Below are 20760 nucleotides of genomic sequence, written 5' to 3'. Positions count from 1 at the left end.
CTACGGATATTCGCTTTTTATTTCTGAAAGCTTTTTATTTACACATTTCTCATAAATTTCAACCATTTTTACGAATACTTGGTTTTTTATTTCTTATAGATTTAGACATAGTTCATGAAAAACAGAATACAAATTGATTCATTTAACTTTTAATGTTACCTAAACTTGGGAGAGAAATAGTTCCTACAAGGTATTCTTAGTTTTTCTCTCCCGATCTGTGCTTCATTGTAAATAAGAATAAATAAAAAGATTGTCATCTACGGATATTTGGCTTCATTATTTCAGAGAGCTTTTTATTCACACATTTCTCATAAATTTCAATCTTTTTCACGATTTTTTTATTTTTCTGAAAGCTTTTTATTAAGACCTCTATAATATAATAAAGTGAATATTTGCATAATTATATATAGTAGGGGATAGGAAATACATGAATGACCATCATCACGTCTCAACTACTGGACTGATTAACTTGGAATTTTGCATAAAATTCTTAATTAACCGAGGATGGTTAAAGGCCTATTCTCAATTCTTTAAAATTTTCAGTTTGTCAAGTTTTAACTTGATTAGCTTAGCATTTTGCTTATAGATTACCGAGGATGGTTATTGGCCTATTTTAAGAGCTCTTCAACATTTCAGTACGTCAAGTTTTCAGTTTGTCTAATTTTTGTTGTGCTTTTCAACAGACCCTTACGGAGCACGGATTACCTGCTAGTTTCTCATGAATTTCGATCTTTTCTTACGTAAATTTGGCTTTTTTGAAAGCTTTCTATTTTGATATCTATCATAGAATTCAATCTTTTATGAATAATATTTGACTTCTATTTTTGTGACCTTCCTATCCAGACATATTCCTTGTGAATTTCAATCTCTTCTTACGAATAAGAGATATAGGCCTAATAGAGATATAGGGATAATAGAGATATAATTATAAATTATAATAATCTCTTCTCTGTTTTTGTTTTTCTTATTGATCCTGATTGTAAATATTGTGAGTTTGAATTAATAAAATTTGAATTTTTGAAAAAAATTGAAATATTTGGTCATACCTGTAATTTAGCCTCCTCGTGGTACTTGATCAAATGCAGGCGCTCTCTGTCGGACAGGGTGGGATCATCGGTGGGGCTGTTGTGACCCACTCTGCACCAGACGGCCAGCCATAGCAATCCCATCAGGCCATACACGTAGAACAGCCCTGGCCAGGCACCGTCACACCAGCTCAGAATGATTCCGCTAAGACCCAGGGCTACCACGCTACCTAGGTTGGCTCCTGAGAATCACACAAAAAATTGCATTAGTTGTTGAAATTTAAGGGAATTTCATGATAATTAATCAGATTGAACACAACTCCTTCTCAAAGTATACAATTTACACAATCAATCAATCAATAATTTTATTCAAATCAACACAATATACATAAAATGAATCAAAATACAAAAAATCACAATCAAAAATAAATTTCTAATAAAATACAAAAACCGGCTTCATGGTGGGGTGTGCTGAAAAGAAAGAAAGGAGGGAAAATACCTAGCCAACTATGGTTTCCCATGTAATAGGCAGGTACAGATAATAAAAGTAAGGAATGAAGGGTGAAGAGAAGAAAAGGGAAGTATTGGAGAAGAAAGTAGATAAAAATGTACAAAAATTGTAAGGGATTCCATTTTCAACAAATGTATCTAAAAGAATTGGCCTTGCAAACAGTAGTTTGAGCAGAAATCTCGAGATTCATACGTCGATATGGGAGAAAAAGTTTTTTGTCTTTTCAGGATTCTATTTCTAGTTTAGTTTTTCTACTAACCTTAGAGTCTATGAGGAAAGTGGTCCGGAATAAGATTTATTATTTTAGTGCCTATATAGATCAACTGCTTCCTTAAACATCCAATATTGGTATGATATGTGACATATCTATTTGCAGTGGGCCTCAAATGATAACGACAGAGACTATGAACAGATGAGATGTTTTAGAATTTTCATTCCACCTTAATACAACTCCTTTTATTTATTTATCTACAAAAACAACCTTCTGCAAGCCTAGGTGATGATGAGGGGATGCATGATAATAAGATAGCATGCGAACAGGATATCCCATGGTATAGGGTGTATAAATTCCAAATTTCACTGTTAACTCAAGCCGATAGTCCTAGTAGTTATTCTCCGTGAAGCTATATGTGACGCTGGTAGTCTCTCATGCTGTGCCGTTCTTACACTCGCACCAACAAAACACCAATAATAGACACCAGTAGTCGACAGTAATTGGCTTGAGTTAACACTGAAATTTAGAACATATAAAATAGGTACCTATATCATGGGATATCTTCTTAATATGCAATATTTTCTCTGTGATAGTACAAATGTTTCTAAACATGATATGAATATAATACAATGGAGAGAAGATATGATGAGTCAGAGATGAAATGGAGGTTTCATTGAGTGTGGTTATGAAACTTGAATTTACAGTTGAATCTAGGCCTATATATTAAGAACCTCGACATTCACAAGTTGACATTCACAACACAGCAGGTAAAAACATTTTTTCCTTCAATAAATTTGGACAACAAAGTTATTTCTCAGTCCACTTCTACCAAGTTCTTGGGATTAACAGTAGATCAAAACTTGAATTGGACAGAACATGTCAAAAGGGTTTTGCCACGGGTTTCGAGTGGATTATATGCTCTTAGAAAAATGTCTCCCTTTTGTAAAATGGAAACGCGGAAAATGATTTATTTTGCCTACATACACTCTATAATATCTTTTGGTATAAGTCTTTATGGATCAAATTTAAATCAGAACATGGATTCAATTCTCAAAGCACAAAAACAAGCTGTAAGAATAATTTTACAACTAGTAGACCCCATAGCATCAGTTAAAGAACATTTCGCTCACTCAAATATAGGTAATGACAGTTTACAGTCCTTTCGTCTTTGAGACAATTATTTGTGTGAAAGAAAATCTTGGAAATATTTTGACGTTTGGACATAATAATCATAGGTACAGCACTAGAAACAGAGATAAACTTTTACATTTGCAAAGCCAGAGACTTGAGTTCTACACGAAGAATACATAGGAGCCAAGTTCTATAACAAGCTACCGACGCGAATCAAACAAGAGCTGAATCCCAATAAATTCAAATTGGAACTAAAGAGATATTTAACTGAAAGAGCTCTTTATAATATCGAAGAATATCTGAATAAAATGAAATCAGCTCCTATGAGTTGAATTGTATTGTAAGTTTGTATTGTTGTATTCTGTAGATGTTTTATTTGTTATGTATTTTATTTTAAATTGTATCTAATCAAGGATATATATTTTTGACACTATTCATTGTATATACTGTACAAATTTATGAATAAAGAAATTATGAAATGATATGGTAAAAACTACTTACTATGAAGTATCCTTTTTATTGTATTCCACAACAAAATGTAGAAATTATTCATTACTTACCAGCACTGAATCAAGTAATAAATGTGTCACTTCAATGCCTTTCTTCTCAAATATTTATTAAAAAATGTGAATAATACTACATATACTGTAAATTATTTTGTTTCAATTTATTTTTTGCTTTTTCTTTAAGCAGTGAAGTGATTGAGTTCATTATTGAAAAACACTTATTTTTCTAAGACTTTCATTATTCAATATTCATCTCTCATATTTATTACATTTTATTGTCATTTCTTGCTTCAATTTTTTGTTATCTCTGCATATTTTGTATTGTATTGTTTGCTAACGACGTGGTTAAGTGGTAGAGTGGACATTGTTGTCCAAACTTCGTCACGTCAACAAAAATTAACAAGTCATTCTACTCTATTCTATTCTATATAATTTACCTGAGAACACAATAGCTCCCAAACGCCCTCTCTCCTCTGTTGGAGCCCAGTTAGCTAGGATGACGTTCAAAGAAGGGTAAACCAGGCCCTGCAATATATTGAAAATTAGAAAAACAATATAATGAAGAAAAGATTGATTATTAAGTGAGAGTTGGCTGGAGTATTTTAAATCTAGTGAAATATTTTACAAGAAATTTTATTAGTAATTCAAAAAACTAATACTGTTTCAATCTTTCCACGTCAAAAAGGCAACTGTTCCGATAGAATCAATTATTAATTTCAAATCAGTCTTGGGTTGAAAGGAACTCTTGTACATAATAAAATATTCTAACTTAGTTGTGAACCTCTCTTTCAAGGATTAGGTGTGTTGACTCTTCCATCACTATATGTGTATGTGTGTTTGATTTACATGAGGAAGAATGAGGGCAAATATGTTATAAATAGTGATATACATAATTATTCTACTAGACACAGGGAGGACGTGAGAGTAGATTCACACCGTTATACTGGCACTCAGAGAAACTGGCAATTTACTTCTATAAAACTGTTCAATAAACTTCATCTAGAGACTAGGCATCTAGAAATCGAAGAATTTAAAAGATCTATCAAAGCTATTCTTCTACAAAAATTCCTCTATTCAGTTGAGGAATTTTAATACAATATTTGTTAAGTAGCACGCCTTCAATACTTACCTATAATTAAAAGTGCTTTATGACTTTAGACATATTGATTGGTGTAAATGTTTGACGATTGTTTTAACATGTGAAAGTGTTTCTGACAATAAAAGTGATTTGATTTTGATTTTGATTTTAATTATTGGCTCAAATGTTTTTTGAAGATTTTCGAGTCATCATTACTTTTAAGGATGTACAATGGTGGGATTACACTGCGAATAAAACAGAAATATAGTGTGGTCCACGTGTTTGATTAGCAATTGTATTGCTATCCTTGTCTATCATTCAACAAAGCGGATAGCGCTATCTCTTTCTCGCTTTGCTCTGTTGCCAGATCGTCCTTTAACAATGTAGAATTAATAATTAATTAACAAAATACTTCATCTAAATTATGTAAATTGATTATAAAATTATTGGAAAATATAATTTATTGCTTAATGAAATATAATTGATTATTTTGAATGAGAATGAACAGTTAATATTATATTAATAAACCGGCATCAGTTACTCTCAATAGAAGGCATTGATTGACAAGACAGAGGATCGGCAAAGTTGTTCTCGTATCTTTCTCCACTGCCATTATAACGTGGACCTCGTCACTAGGTTGGCTAAATTTTTCTCAAAAAAATCATGTCGTATATAATGCTGCCGAACTAGCAGTTTTTTCAGAGGCATGCAATCAGTACGCCTATAGTCGATGAATGAAGCATGTTAAGTGAAACGACTTGAAATAATTATTACCTTGAAAGACTTTGAAAATAAAGCATCAATTTCGGCTCTATAGAAGCGTACATACATGTCATTTAGGTCTACTAGCAAACAATAAGCCGGTTGGCCTTGACAATGTATGAAAGCAGCTCTACTAAGCATAGGCCTAAAAATAGACCAAGTCTTGAGTATGATTGTAAGAAAGCTCTAGTTGCTTCTTATTATTTTCTTACCGGCTACCAATAAGATGTGCTATAGTGAGGTCCATGTTATAATGCCATTGGAGAAAGATAGGAGAAAAACGTTGCCGATCCTCTGTCTTGTCAATGCCTTCTATATACGGTAGCTGATACAGGTTTATTGATGTAATATTAACTATTCATTCTCGTTTAAAATAATATATTATATTTTATTTAAAGGCAAGAAATTATACTTCTCAATAATTTCATAATTAAGATGGAATATTTTGTTACCTTATTATTACTTCTACATTGTTAAAAGACGATCTGGCAACAGAGCAAAGCGAGAAAGAGATAGCGCTATCCGCTTTGTTGAATGATAGACAAGGATAGCAATACCATTGTTAATCAAACACCGCCATTATAACGTGGACCTCACTATAGTAATAATAGATTAATAGACACTAAAAACCCTAGAGAGTGATAGTCGAAGAAATCTGATTATATCTTATATTAAAAATCTATAATATAATAAAGGAAAGAACTGGCTTATACTCGTATGGGATAGGAAATTCACGAATGACGCATCATCACGTCTCAACTACTCAACTGATTAACTTGAATTTTGGACATGGATTCTTAATTTACCCACGATGGTTTTAGGTCTATTCTAGATTCTCCAAGATTTCTGTAGGTCAAGTTTTCAGTTGGTCAAGTTTTTAATTAGACCCTTGCTTAGCACGGGCTACGTGCTTGTATAATATAATCTACATCTCTTCAATTGTATAGGCTACAAGTTGATAAATCTGGGGTCACTCAGTGTTGAAGTGTTATGATAAGGTTTTTAAGAAGATAATTTTTCAAGTCTTTTATAAGACCCTTGCGTAGCACGGGTTACATGCTTGTATAAATAATATATAATCTACATCTATTCAATTGTATAGGCTACAAGGTATTGATAAAAGGTGAAGTCACTCTGTGACTCTGTGAAGTGTTATATTTTTTTAACAATTTGAATATTTCGAATTTTTAAACTTCCCTGCTTGAAGATTCAATGGACGAAATAAAGTATAAATTTTTAAAAATCATTAACAAACAATAGATTGGAATGTATACAGCGATATAATATTTTGATACAATATGTAACATGATAAGATATGTTCAGGAAAAAAGTGAAGGAGCTACTAGAAACTAGGGTGTTCTATACATTAGAGGAATACCTCAGCAGCGAATTTGTTACCACATAATGAATTAATTGTAAAGTAGTCTTGATATGGCAAAGTTTTTCCATGTTATCTTATGCTGTTTTATGTTATCTGACATTGTTTTATATTGTACCGTAGACTATCTAAGTTACTTCATCTATGTAAATGTCTATCACTTTCCTTTGTACCTGACCGACGTGACGAGATCCATGTATATGTTATATATTTGTTGATCAATAAAATGTAGCCTATTCTATTTCTATTCTAATATTAGCTTGAGTATTGGTGGACGTCCTTGACAAAGATGATTGCTCTTGAGAATCTATTGGACAATGAGGCGCTTATCGCCTGTTGACAATAGAGACTTTAAAATAGCTACCAACAACAAAGCATCGGTGGTTATGTAACGACAGGAATATAAAGGAAGAGTGCTTTTAAAGAGTGTTTTCTTTCTCTCTTCAGCGGGAGAAGTTTGTGTTCGAATTTGAACTGGGAGAGAAGAAAGATGGATTGAATAATAGAATATAATAATTGAAGAGACTTGAAATGTTGTCAAAATATCTACTTTATTTTAATAGAAATTATTATTTTACTCTTACTAAAAAATAATTATTTTTGACATTTCAAGTCTCTTCAATTATGGAAAAGTTCCACATCAGCAATCTTGACTCTACAATAGAATATATTGTCTCTTTTCTGTATAGGGCTACTTGTAATATAAATATAAATAAAAATAAAAATCTCAGTACCCTTTTTGAATTATTTCATCACAACATGTTTCAACATTGATGCCATTTTCAAGTGACGAAAATGGCATCAATGTTGAAACATGTTGTGATGAAATAGTTCAAAAAGGGTACTGAGATTTTTATTTTTATTTATATTTAGAATATATAATATTTGGTAACTTACCGTAGACAATCATTATGAAACAGTTGTAGAAAAAAATGAGTATCAGAAAATTTGATTGTTCTTCTTCTTCTTCTTCTTCTTCTTCTTCTTCTTCTTCTTCTTCTTCTTCTTCTTCTTCTTCTTCTTCTTCTTAATCTTCCTCTCCTTCTTCTTCTTCTTATAATTATAATATATTGTAATATGATATGGTATATAATTATTATAACGTGGATCTCACTATAGCTGCTGCTTTTATTTGTTCTTCAAATCTGTTTTCCTTTCAATTCATTCAAATGTTTATTATGGATTTTTATTCAATAAATCAGTTCTGGAGTAAACATGGTTTGTCTTCAATTTAACTTAATTATAATTATTACTTCAGTAACAATCCTTTGTCAGCTATTCTCTAGAGAAAATTGATTATTAAATCATTGAAGAATAATTTTCTTGACTAATACAATATAATTGATTATTTAAACAAGAATGAACAGTTAATATTACATCAGATACACTTGTGTCAGCTATCTTCTAAGGCAGTGGCGAAGCAGAGAACCGGCAACTCTGTCACCTATCTTTCTCCACTGCCATAATATCGTGAACCTCACTGTAATATACACACACAAATTAATGGATACCTACCTGCTCTACATGGGTAACATCACAGGGAGAATAAATAAGTAATTTTACGAGTTATACAGACCTGCCCAATGCCCATTATGATGCGCACTTCGATAAGACCCAATACGTCGCCCTCACGCGCCGCCAGGGGGGTCAAAAGTGTGCCCACCGTCGATATCAGAATGCCCACCGAAAGGGTGTGCTTGCCCCCAATGCGCTCGGCTAGTAATCCACCTGGCACCTGCAAAATAAACATGCAATTCGTCATGTAGGGCTACCACTTTCATTTAAATATTTATTATATTAAGGCTGTGCAAAGACTAAAAATAAACTTTCTACTGGTGACATTTTCCATGGTTTCTAGATTTGTATATCATCAAGCTATCAAAATAAAAAAGTTTTCTCAGAAAAACATTTTTTTCCTATCATTACTTGTTAAGATATGAGCGCCTAAAGTTCAAATTTTTGGGACAGAACATTTCAAATTCGGTAAGAAATAAATCAATGAGATTCCGAGGATGAATTCTTCATGGTATTGTTGATTAGTTAAAACAAAAATGTTTTGAAAATATTAATTTTTGATAAAGTTATTCAATTTACCAGACATGACCAAAAGTAACTTTTTTGAGTTATTTTTGGTCATTTTTAGTAAGTTGAATAACTTTATCAAAAATTAATATTTTCAAAACATTTTTGTTTTATTAAATCAACAATACCATGAACAATTCATCCTCTGAATCAAATGTTTATTTCTTACCGAATTTGAAATGTTCTGTCCCAAAATTTTGAACTTTAGGGCGCTCATATCTCAAAAAGCAATGATAGGAAAAAAGATGTTTTTCTGAGACAACTTTTTTATTTTGATAGCTTGATGATATACAAATCGAAAAACTTTGATAAATATCACCAGTAGAAAGTTTATTTTTAGCCTTTGCACAGCCTTTTAAAGCTGCAAAAGAGATAAAAAATATTTTTTCTCTTCCTCTTATCAAATTTGTTAACTTTATGTTTTGTAATGTACGATTCTTTGATTTATCAAGCAATGATCAGAAAAAAAATGTTTTTCTGAGAAAACTTTTTCATTTTGATAGCTTGATGAATTATACGATTATACAAATCGAGGAACTTTGAAAAATATCACCAGTAGAAAGTATATTTTCAGCCTTTCCACAGCCTTAAAGCTGCAAAAGAGAAAAAATACTTTTTCTCTTCCTCTTATCAAATTTGTAAACTTTATTTTTTGTAATGTACGATTCTATGATTTATTATGTATACTTATATAGGCACCTACTGAGAGACCTTCGGGTTTAGTGAGACCTCCAATGTAAATATTTTGTCCAATAAAACTTGATTGATTGATTTATTCATTTTATTTGTTAAAATAAATCAAGTTTTATTGATTGATTGAATGACAAAAAGTTCACAGCCAATACGGCTTGTTGCCTCGAAAAACCCACCTCAAAATCAGTTAGAGAACACACTGGAATTAAAATTAGGTAGCTACTTAAAATTAGGTAGGTGTTCCTTTCTCATATTTTATCAATAATCAAATCATTTCATTGTAGGAGGCTCTTGAAATAGCCAAGAGTATAACAACAGTCAAAATTGAACAAGATTGAAAACATAAAATAGTTACAAAATCACAGACAGGCAATAAATATATATCAAAGATGACTAAAGTGAGGTCCACGTTATAATAGCAGTGGAGAAAGATATGAGAACAACGTTGCCGATCTTCTGTCTTGTCAATGCTTTCTATAGACGGCAGACAGGTTTATTGATGAAATATTAACTGTTCATTCTCGTTTAAAATAATCAATTATAATTAATTGAGCAAGAAATTATATTTTTCAATGATTTAATAAAGAATTTTCATGCGCTATCCGCTTTGTTGAATGATATACAAGGATAGCAATGGTATTGCTAATCAAACACTGTCATTACAACGTGGACCTGACTATATAGGAGATCACAGCTGCTATATTTATTCAGAATCGGATGGATGAGAAAGATACCTGTGACAGTAGATAACCCCAGAAAAAAGCTGATTCTATTGCTTTTTGTGCCGCTTCACTCCAATCGAATTCGCCCCCACCGCCAGTCGATATGTTCTCGTTTACCTGGGGAGAAATTGAAAAAAATGTATATATACATACAATAAAGAGTCAAAACTAAATAGAAAGAAAAATAAAAATCTCAGTAACCTTTTTGAATTATTTTATAAAAACATGTTTCAATATTGATGACATTTTCAAGTGATCAAAAATAAAAATCTGGTGTGGCGCACTCACACAACTTTCCTTGCCGTTATGAAAATTGATCACCTGACGCATCTCAAGTCTACTATTCAAAGATATGAGACAGCTGGTTAAGGTCAATAACGCTGGAAACACACGGGTCTGCTATCTCTTCGTAGTGAATGATTTAATAGAACCAACAGTTGCCAACAGTTTGCAATTTAATAATCACATTTTCTCGGATTTCAAGCTTATTTTCAATTTCAGGTGGAAATGTTACTGGACATTAATTGCAGAGATTTTCATGCACAATCTTTTCCACTTGAAATTTTTTGTTTAAATTGTATATGAAGGCTGATAATTGAGAATCTAAAATCAAACTTTGCATAGATGGGGCAAAGCTCCTGAGATTTTTACAGATATAGGACTTGTTGCAGTTGATAGAGCTTATCAATGACTATTTCAGGTATGAATTTGATCAAATTCGTTGGAACCGTTTCGAGAAAATCGCGAAAAACCCTGTTTTTAACAACATTTTCGCCATTTCAGCCGCCATCTTGAATTGTATTTGATCGAAATTGTTCGTGTCGGATCCTCATAGTGTAAATTTCAAGTCATTCCGTTAACTGGGAGATGAGATATCGTGTACACAGACGCACAAACGCTCATACACACTCACACACACACACATACAGACCAATACCCAAAAACAACTTTTTCGGACTCAGGGGACCTTGAAACGTATAGAAATTTAGAAATTGGGGTACCTTAATTTTTTTCGGAAAGCAATACTTTCCTTACCTATGGTAATAGGGCAAGGAAAGTAAAAACAGTAATAAATACTAATTCAGTAAAACAGTAATTCAAAAAGGGTACTGAGATTTTTATTTTTCTTTCTATTTATATTACAAGTAGCCCTATACAGAAAAGAGTCAAAACTAAGATATTTTAAATAATCCAGACTGAAATATTTTCCTATAAATTGTTCAATTACTTGGAATGATTTGCTTCTGCTATCTGATTTATCATAATGGCTTATTCAAATATGATGCATATTATTTATTTATTTATTCATTTTCATTTATTGTATAAAATACCATAATCATAATACAATTATGACATTGGAGGAAAAACTAGGCTGAGCCTGTACTATTTCTCTCCAAAAATTTTGATAAAATGTCAATGTTGTCCTAAAGATAAGGTTATTTATTTTATACTATAAAGATAATATTTATTACATAATATATAATATTTTATACATTGATACATACAATATCATTCTCAACTATAGTGTGGTCCACGTTATAATAGCAGTGTTTGATTCCGAATGGTATGGCTATCCTTATCTATTATTCAACAAAGCAGATAGCGCTATATCTTTCTCGCATTGCTCGTTTAAAATAATCAATTATATTTTATTAAGCAAGAAATTATATTTTTCAATAATTCCATAATGAATTTTCATAATTAAGATGAAATATTTTGTTAATAAATTATTCATCCTACATTGTTAAAAGACGATCTGGCAACAGAGCAAAGCGAGAAAGGGATAGCGCTATCCGCTTCGTTGAATGATAGACATGGATGGCAATACCATTGCTAATCAAACACTGCCATTATAACGTGGACCTCACTATAGCTGTTAACCCTGTTGTCAATAGCAAAAGTCTTCGGGGTGGTTTGCAGAATTTAACTTGGGATTTTCGTTCAATAATTATTTGGATAAATCAAAAACTATTTTAAAAAAAATAATGATTAGTATATGGGATATTTAATGGTACTTACCGTACCTTCAGAGATAGAAGCCGTTTTGTTGTCATTGGTGTTTGGACAATAGTCGAATTCATTGTCAGAGAATTTTGTGTAGTTGCCTGGATTATGTGCTATCACCATTTTTGTCAGCGCTATGCTCAGGCAAAACCTCATTACGTAGGCATTTGCTAGTCCGAAAAAGCATAATATTGCGATCAGGTACCGTTTGTCTATGCGATCTGAAACATAAGAGGAAAGTGATTTGATTGTATGGTATATTAATTAATTGATATAGGTAATACTTTTTAACAAGTTTTAATAATAATATTGACGGTATTCAATTTTACAAGTGAAGCTGTTTTTTATCATTTATTAACTAATTTGTTAATAATTTGATTGTATGGTATGAGATGTTGTGGTATTTCTCCATAATTGAAAGGATAAGACGTTGATGTTGGCAATACCGCTATATTTTGATTTTGAACAAGACGTTGATGTTTTATTTACATGAAAAGCTCACAGAATAAATCCATGAAGAGCCTTATTGACATCAACTAGCTTAGTCACATATACAGGGTGACACAGAATAACGGAAACTTTTAAAAACGCCATAAAACTTTAATGGGAAGGGCAAAAATGATTTTATTCAAACTAATGTTAAGTTCAAAACTTGCCATTTGAGAATTATTAATAACATCTATCACTTTTTGACAATTACTTCTTTAAGATGACTTCCTCCTGAAGGAATACACTCTTGAAATCTGTGTTGACGATTCCTCATTGATCGCTGCAACATCTGCGTTTCCTGGTCCCATGATCTGTCCACCTGCTATTTTCTGTTTTTGGAGCTATCTCAAATAAAACGTTTTCACAACTTGAAATTTGAATCATATAACAGACAATTCGAAATGGAATTAACAATATCCCAGCTGAAATGTTGCAGCAATCGTTCAGGAATCTCAACACAGATTTCAAGAGTGTATACGTGCAGGAGGAAGCCATCTTGAATAAGTAATTGTCAAAAAGTGATAGATGTTATTAATAATTCTCAAATGGCAAGTCTTGAACTTTACATTAGTTTGAAGAAAATCATTTTTGCCCCTCCCACTAATGTTTCATGGCGTTTTTAGAAGTTCCCGTTATTCTGTGTCACATCTATATTTGATACAAAATAAGAATGAGAGAATAAAATAAAATAATCAACACGAGATTTTTGAATACTAATCTAAGAAGAGGTGAAATGAGGCCAAATGGAAAAAATGTAATGTAATGTTGTCAATACATCTATATTTTGATTTTGAACAAATAATAGTGGCATTGGTAGGCCTATTATTTATGTACAAAACCAAAATATAGTGGTATTGACATAAACAGAATAAACGTCTTATTCTTTCAATAAAAGGTGAGATTGAAATAAGCATTATGAAAGAATCATTTATGCAATTGAAAATATAATCACATGCTATATGGAGCATAAGATATAAATGTGGATAGAAGTGTCATGAAATTCGTTTATCAATGACTGAGAATTAATTCTGAATGTTTTGAGTAAACTACAGGAAAGAATGCATAAATTGAAGATTTTCTTGTAAAATCAAATATTTCAAAATAGTACCGTATTTATAAAAATAATCGAACTTCCTTCCAGAGCTCAAGAAGATTGCTCTTCTGGGAGCCTGGGAGGGCCTACATCAATATTTCAATCAACTTTATATATCATTTATATTGTAAAATCACTTCACTTGTATACAGAATGTTCTGAAAAAAGGTGCCCATAAGTCCTTAATTACATACAAAACGCATGAAAAATAGACGAAATCTGTTAAGCTCTCTATTTTATTACTAGCTCTCTAATTAAGGATTATTTTTTCAAGGTTGCGTTTATCTATTTGACTTATTCTACATCTTTCACTTCAAAATTAAATTTCCTCCAAGTTCTGTGGAAAAATATTCTGTGTTTATTGTACATTTAACATAGAAATCTGCTTCAAACCTTAAAGGAACTTGTTTTTCGGGACCAGGTTTCGCGTATCTCGTCACATATCTTGGAAATTACTGTAGCTAAAGGTCTGGAAACGGTTTTATTCAATTTCTCAGTTTATTTTACATAGAGTATGCTAAATTGTACAACTTAATTAACAGCCAACAAATACCCGTGGAGCTTCGTTTCGGCAGGGGAACTGAAATTCAGACGAAATCTTTCACTCTGTATAACTTGGTAACTAAGCATTTCGAACCTATGTTAATTAGAACTTTTTTCTTCCTTTGATGTGAGGAATCACGCCCTGACTTATGGGCACCTATTTTCAGAACACTCTGTATATGGGCTACTTTATAAAAAAACAATATAAAAACGTGAAGTACTAAATGTTTTAAAGTTTTAAAATGTTTTGAATAAACATTTAATGAATGTTCAGTATAAAAACATGAAGTATTTCATGTTATTATATTGTTCACAATATCATCCCTGTAAATATCTCAAATGCAAAAAATAATATAATGCTTCAAGATGCTTTTGCACTTGATTATTCTTCATCCATATAGACCTATACATGATATAATATAATAATATATAACATGAAATACTCTTCATGTTTTATATTATTATTATATTATACTTCATGTTCTATATTATTAATATATTATATTATATTATATTATATCATGTACAGTATATATATGGATGAAGAATAATCAAGTGCAAAAGCATCTTGAAGCATTATATATTTTTTTGCATTATTTGAGATATTCACAGAGATGATTTTGTCATGGGAATAAGAATCAATAATTTAACTTCAAGATTAGCAAAAACCGTCTAAATAAAAATAATAATCAGTTCGACTTGCAACAATTAAAGATTAGTAAAAACCGTTTTGAAAATGTAAATTTCTCGTTGTAATAAATATGAAAAGTAATTGAAATAATATACCGGTAGGTAGGCTACATTCAATTTTTGAAGATTTTTCCTCAAATAAATTTATATCTCAAACGTGACGTTCTTTAAAATGATTAAATTAAGTACCGTACCGTATCCTAATTTTGGATGAAAATTTTTTCTTCAAATGCGATAATAACGATTGTTTTGGACACTTGTCAAATCTGTAAACGGATAAACCCATGGCAGAGAATTGAGGAATTTCCGAAAACTAATTAGCATATTTCTTCCAACTGAAAAAATGTGTTAACACTTATCCTCTTGCACAGAATGATTTAATAAATGTACCGCATGGTAATTAACGGCTTGAGGAAAACACGTTGCAATAATGTTAGCATGCTAGTCTAAAGTTTGGACAGTGAAGTTGCGATTTAAGAAGAATTATCATTTTGTGAAAATTATTTTCCTTGTTAAATTTCAACAGAATGATAATTCTTCTTAAATCGCAACTTCACTGTCCAAACGCTTCTGTATTGAAGAAATCGATTTGGAAATGAATTCTCCAACTTTCAAGCTGCGTTTACACCAAAGTTATTAACTAGATGTTTATTTTTCTGTCTTTATAGATTCTATAAGATTGTACGGAACTTATCATACACAACATATCATGAACATATGACTGTGTTTGTCAAGCTCCGTTTAATCTAATAGAATCTATAAGGACAGAAAAATAAACATTTTGTTGATAACTTTGGTGTAAACACAGCTTAATGGTATAAAGGAACAGCTTAATCAGAAATATAAATTTCTGATTACTACCGTAGATAATAATCAATATTGAGTTACAGTATTTGTTATTGACTTTTCAATATGCATCTCTAATACTCATTTTAATAATACCTAATATAGTGGTTGAGAGTGAAAAATGGTACTAACCCAATTTCTTCAACTGTTATTTAAGGCTGTGCAAAGGCTGAAAATACTGTAAGCTTTCTACTGGTGATATTTTTCAAAGTTTTTCAATTTGTATCATCATCAAGCTATCAAAATAAGAAAGTTTTCTCAGGAAAACATTACTTTTTGAGATATGAGCGCCTAAAGTTAATTTTTTGGGACAGAACATTTCAAATTCGGTGAAAGTTAAATCCATGAGATAAATTCTTCATGGTATTGTTGATTGAATAAAACCAAAATATCAATTTTTGAGAAAGTATTCAATTTACAAAAAATAACTCAGCTAAGAGTTATTTTTGGTCATTTTCAGTAAATTAACTTTCTCAACAGTTAATATTTTCAGAAATTTTTGTTTTATTCAATCAACAATAACATAAAGAATTTATCCTCCAAATCTCATGGATTTATCTCTTACCGTACCGAATTTGAAATGTTCTGTCCCAAAAATTTAAATTATAGGCGCTCATATCTCAAAAAGTACGGTAATGATAGGAAAAAATGTTTTCCTGACAAAACTTTTTCATTTTGATAGCTTGATGATATACAAATCAAAAAACTTTGAAAAATATCACCAGTAGAAAGTTCATTTTTAGCTTTTCCACAGCCTTAATCTAGAATCTAGATTATTCGGATGAGAAAATAGTCAAGCCTTGAAGATTGATTATGTTAGAAAGAGGACTTTATGAAAAATTTCCACAAACGCAAGAAACGAGTAGAAAGCTCTTTTGCTAAATTTTTAAATGAAACCTATAAACATACCGGTACTATGATGGGATTCTTTTAAAACTATCAGTGGGCTATTTGTTGTCAATAGCAGCCAACCGCGATGCTGACACTTTAAAGTATATCTCACTAGAAACCCACCTGTATTGAATTTATTTATTACAAAAATTATGAATTAATAATTATTACCTTACACATTATTATTGAGGAAACTCAATGGAAAATATTCACAAACTCCAGAGAATTGAATTCGTTAGCCTGAATATAACCAAAGTCCTGAATATACACTATAAACATTACTATAGTGAGGTCCACGTTATAATGGCAGTGTTTGATTAGCAATGGTATTGCTATCCTTGTCTATCATTCAACAAAGGAGATAGCGCTATCTCTTCCTCGCTTTGCTCTGTTGCCAGATCGTCTTTTAACAATGTAGAATTAATAATTAATCAACAAAATATTTCATCTTAATTATGTAAATTCATTATGACATTATTGAAAAAAATAATTTATTGCCTTATAAAATATAGTTGATTATTTTAAACGAGAATGAACAGTTAATATAACATGAATAAACCTGATTCAGCTACCATCTATAGAAGGCATTGACAAGACAGAGGTTCGGCAACGTTGTTCTCCCATCTTTCTCCACTGCCATTATAACGTGGACCTTACTATAGTAGCCTACTTTATGTATCCTTGTAGCCTATACCTATATTGAAAATAATTGCATAACTTTTATAAACGATATGAACAACTCGCCTGACGGGTTATTGCGGTTCTGTTTGTTTTCATTCATTTTTTTTGTATGTTTATTTTCTGCACCGATCACTAAGGAATGTATTCTGCAAGTTGAATGAAGGATTATTTGAATAGATTTATTTGAAATGTCTTTTCCGAGTTTATTCTAATAGATTTTTTAAATCTTCAGTTCAAAGTTCCAACAAAGATAATATTACAAAAATAAGAAACCGGTAAAGCTTTTATAAATTCTCAATAATTTTGATTAATTTATATGTCTATTTTCTGAATCGATCACTAAGGAATGTATCCTGAAAGTTGAATGAAGGCTTATTTGAATGAATTTATTTGAAATGTCTTCTCCAAGTTTATTCTAATAGATTTTTTTAAATCTCCAGTTCAAAGTTCATGGCCTTGTATTAGCCTCTAAGTTCCAACAAATAAGATAATAATACAAAAATAAGAAACCGGTACCGTAAAGCTTTTATGTATTCTCCATCATTTTGATTTATCCGTTTCGTTTGATAATATTTAATATCGGGGCACCGAGCTTCGCTCGTTATTTTCATTTATTGATAAACAGAACACAATATTCTCTAAAATGATCATGTTTATATTTCACAGCTGGCTATACGTCATCTTATGAATTTCGGGGATGCGAAATTTTGATTTTTCAAATACTCACTTTTTTACTATCCTCAGCTGTTTCAGCCAAAGATGAATTATCCTTTTAATGTCGTTTAGCGAGTTTTCTCAAGGATGAGACCTAGTGCAATCGAATCTTTATATATCATAAACCTACTATGTTCCAAATTTCGTGAAAATCGTTAGAGCCGTTTTTAAATCCGTTAAACATAAATAACCAGATATAAAAATAACCAGACATAAAAATAACCAGATATATAAATACAGAAATTGCTCACTTAATACAAATAGGATTACTAGCAGGTAACCGTGCTTCGCGAGGGTCTAATTAAAAACTTGACCTACTGAAATTTTGAAGAATTTAAAATCATCCTCAGTAAATGAAGAATCTATATTATGCAAAAATTTCAAGTTGATCAGTCCAGTAGTTCAGACATGATGATGTGTCATTCATGAAATTCCTTTCCCGTACGTGTATAAGTCAATTTTTTCCTCTATTATATTGAAGATAACATCAACAATTATAATTCAGATAGGCTACCAACTTAATCGAGTTTTGTATTAATGTGGGTTTGTCTAGCCTTTGTGTAGAGTTCAATCATGTATCATGAGTGGATGTGTGATTAACAATAACTTTTGTTCATATTATTGTAAAAGATTCCAATAATATTATCTGAGAATTATAACAACGTGGTCTACATAGATGTAAATATGAAATAAATAATTTCTTTCTATGATACTGCTCATTGATGAAATTCATGAACTAAAATATCTCAATACTATAGTTTATAACTATCAATCTGGGAGTTCTGGGTTTTACTGTAAAATAGTGATATTTATTTTAAAATATCAGAATTCCCTATAAAAATAATAACATCAATATTCTTTTCATTCAGACAATTGCACGTGAATTTCACTATAGTATAAAACAGAATAGCCTACCATATTATTGGATTCCTGAATTTGTAGAGGCATATTTCATAGAGTACCGTATTATTATAAATACATATAATGTGACTACCCAATTAGGCTGGTATAGCTTAGGAAACCGTTAAGCTAAATTCTATTTATACCTGTTTTGATATGTCTATCCTTATTGGGGTTGAGAGTTAAATAATAATATTCAGCTTATAATATTTTAAGAATCTTTTCAAAATTCATTACCTATTGAAAAATCCAATATGATCAATTCCACCCATATTTTATTATCAAACCTTATCTTATCAAATTCAGATAAGCAATATTTCATTTATAGTTTGAACCATCACATAGAATTTAGAGTTTATTGATTGATTGATTGAGTTTATCAATCATTAATACTGATAATACACTTAAAAATTGGAGAATATCAATATAATTTTGGTATGAATAACCAGATTCGAACTGCATTTAATTTTGTACATGTAAAACACAGAATTGACATAACATTGAGTGACATTCTTGATTTTCGCCCAATTTTCAAGTCAGTCGTATTGAATATGATATTATAGGCTAATTTTAGATGGTAATAAAATAATTTACCTGTAGATAGAAATGAAAATTTTTGTGATAACTGCCATTCACAAAAATGCAATTAATGTCCAAAACATGTTGTGACAAAATAATTTGAAAAGGGTAATGAGATTTATATTTTTATTTATATTAAAAGTAGCACTAAAGAAAAAAGACAATAGTTTACCTATATGGTTTAATATACTACTTATTTTCTAATTTTTCACTTTAATTTATGGTTATGGTTTCATAGTTTACTTTTATTCTAAATCTAGAGTACCAGAATCTAGTATAATTAATTATATACTAGTATATCATTCATCCCATCATCATCACCTAGGCTTAAAATACTTCTAGAAAGTCGCCTTTGTAAAATAATAAATAAATAGTATAAGTTAATATGAATATTAATCTAGTACCAAAATAGACCTGAATCTAGGTATTCAACAGAAAATGTAGGTAACTATTATTATAGGCCTATTACCAAATACAAGAAATATTTTTACAAATAAAAATAATCATGAAAATACAATAGTTCTTGGCGTGACTGGAAAAAGAAACCTTGAGCTCCAGTCACGAGTTCTAAAGATAAGAAATACATTAATTTTTAATCTAATAACAGCAGTACAAAAGATACAATTCTGTTGATGGATGATAATCTACGGATATTGAATTTTATCATCATTACAGAAATGTCACCTACCTTTCAAACACCCCGCCATTCTAGAATTTTCCAAATTTCGGTACCCAATCTGAAAAAAGTAAATAATACACTCAACACTCCCGCAGAAATTATACTAGAAAATACTGGCTGCTACTAGAAATTTCTTGATTTAACACTGGTTTCAACACCTGCTCCCTACTGATTACTGGAAGTCCACACTTACTAGAAGTAACTATACTAGCAGCTGATAAGGAGTTACTTGAAACTATACTAGAAGTTACTAGAACTCAGCACAACAACAGGCGTGTTGCAGCAGTTGAACTTGAAAACTGAGTCTTGTCAGTCTCGACGCAACCTGAAGAAGTCTGAAGAGAAGATCCAAATTAGAAGTAAAAGACTGTTGTAGTGAGATTTACTTTAAGATGCCAGTATTGGTTGAACGTGTAGCATAAATGCTAGATAATGAGGAGCACTGACAATTTTGAGTGAATTTTACTACAGAGAAACTCACTCATCCTCAAGACACCGGTTTGGTATACCTTACCACTCCTCCTCCTTCACCACCACCTCCTCCTCATC

General features: G+C 31.0%; 1 protein-coding gene across 3 annotated transcripts in view; it reads right to left on the bottom strand.

The window, feature by feature from the left end:
• LOC111052769 (putative inorganic phosphate cotransporter) overlaps positions 1-20555 on the bottom strand; it is a 37153-nt gene extending 16598 nt beyond the window's left edge. The window contains exons 1-6 of one of the 3 annotated variants that reach the window (XM_039429801.1): positions 20221-20555; positions 12122-12327; positions 10115-10219; positions 8182-8340; positions 3825-3912; positions 1047-1267 (exon numbers count right to left, since the gene is read on the bottom strand). In XM_039429801.1, coding sequence (XP_039285735.1) covers positions 1047-1267; positions 3825-3912; positions 8182-8340; positions 10115-10219; positions 12122-12327; positions 20221-20239 — 798 coding nt within the window. In that variant the 5' untranslated portion in view covers positions 20240-20555. The remainder of the gene's footprint in view (positions 1-1046; positions 1268-3824; positions 3913-8181; positions 8341-10114; positions 10220-12121; positions 12328-20220) is intronic. The other 2 variants (XM_039429802.1, XM_039429800.1) reach the window with 2 other exon arrangements.
• Between the last annotated feature and the right edge of the window lie 205 nt (positions 20556-20760).

Source organism: Nilaparvata lugens, chromosome 5, assembly GCF_014356525.2.
Source record: "Nilaparvata lugens isolate BPH chromosome 5, ASM1435652v1, whole genome shotgun sequence".
Lineage (NCBI taxonomy): Eukaryota > Metazoa > Arthropoda > Insecta > Hemiptera > Delphacidae > Nilaparvata > Nilaparvata lugens.
This window is presented reverse-complemented; position numbering and strand designations above follow the sequence as displayed.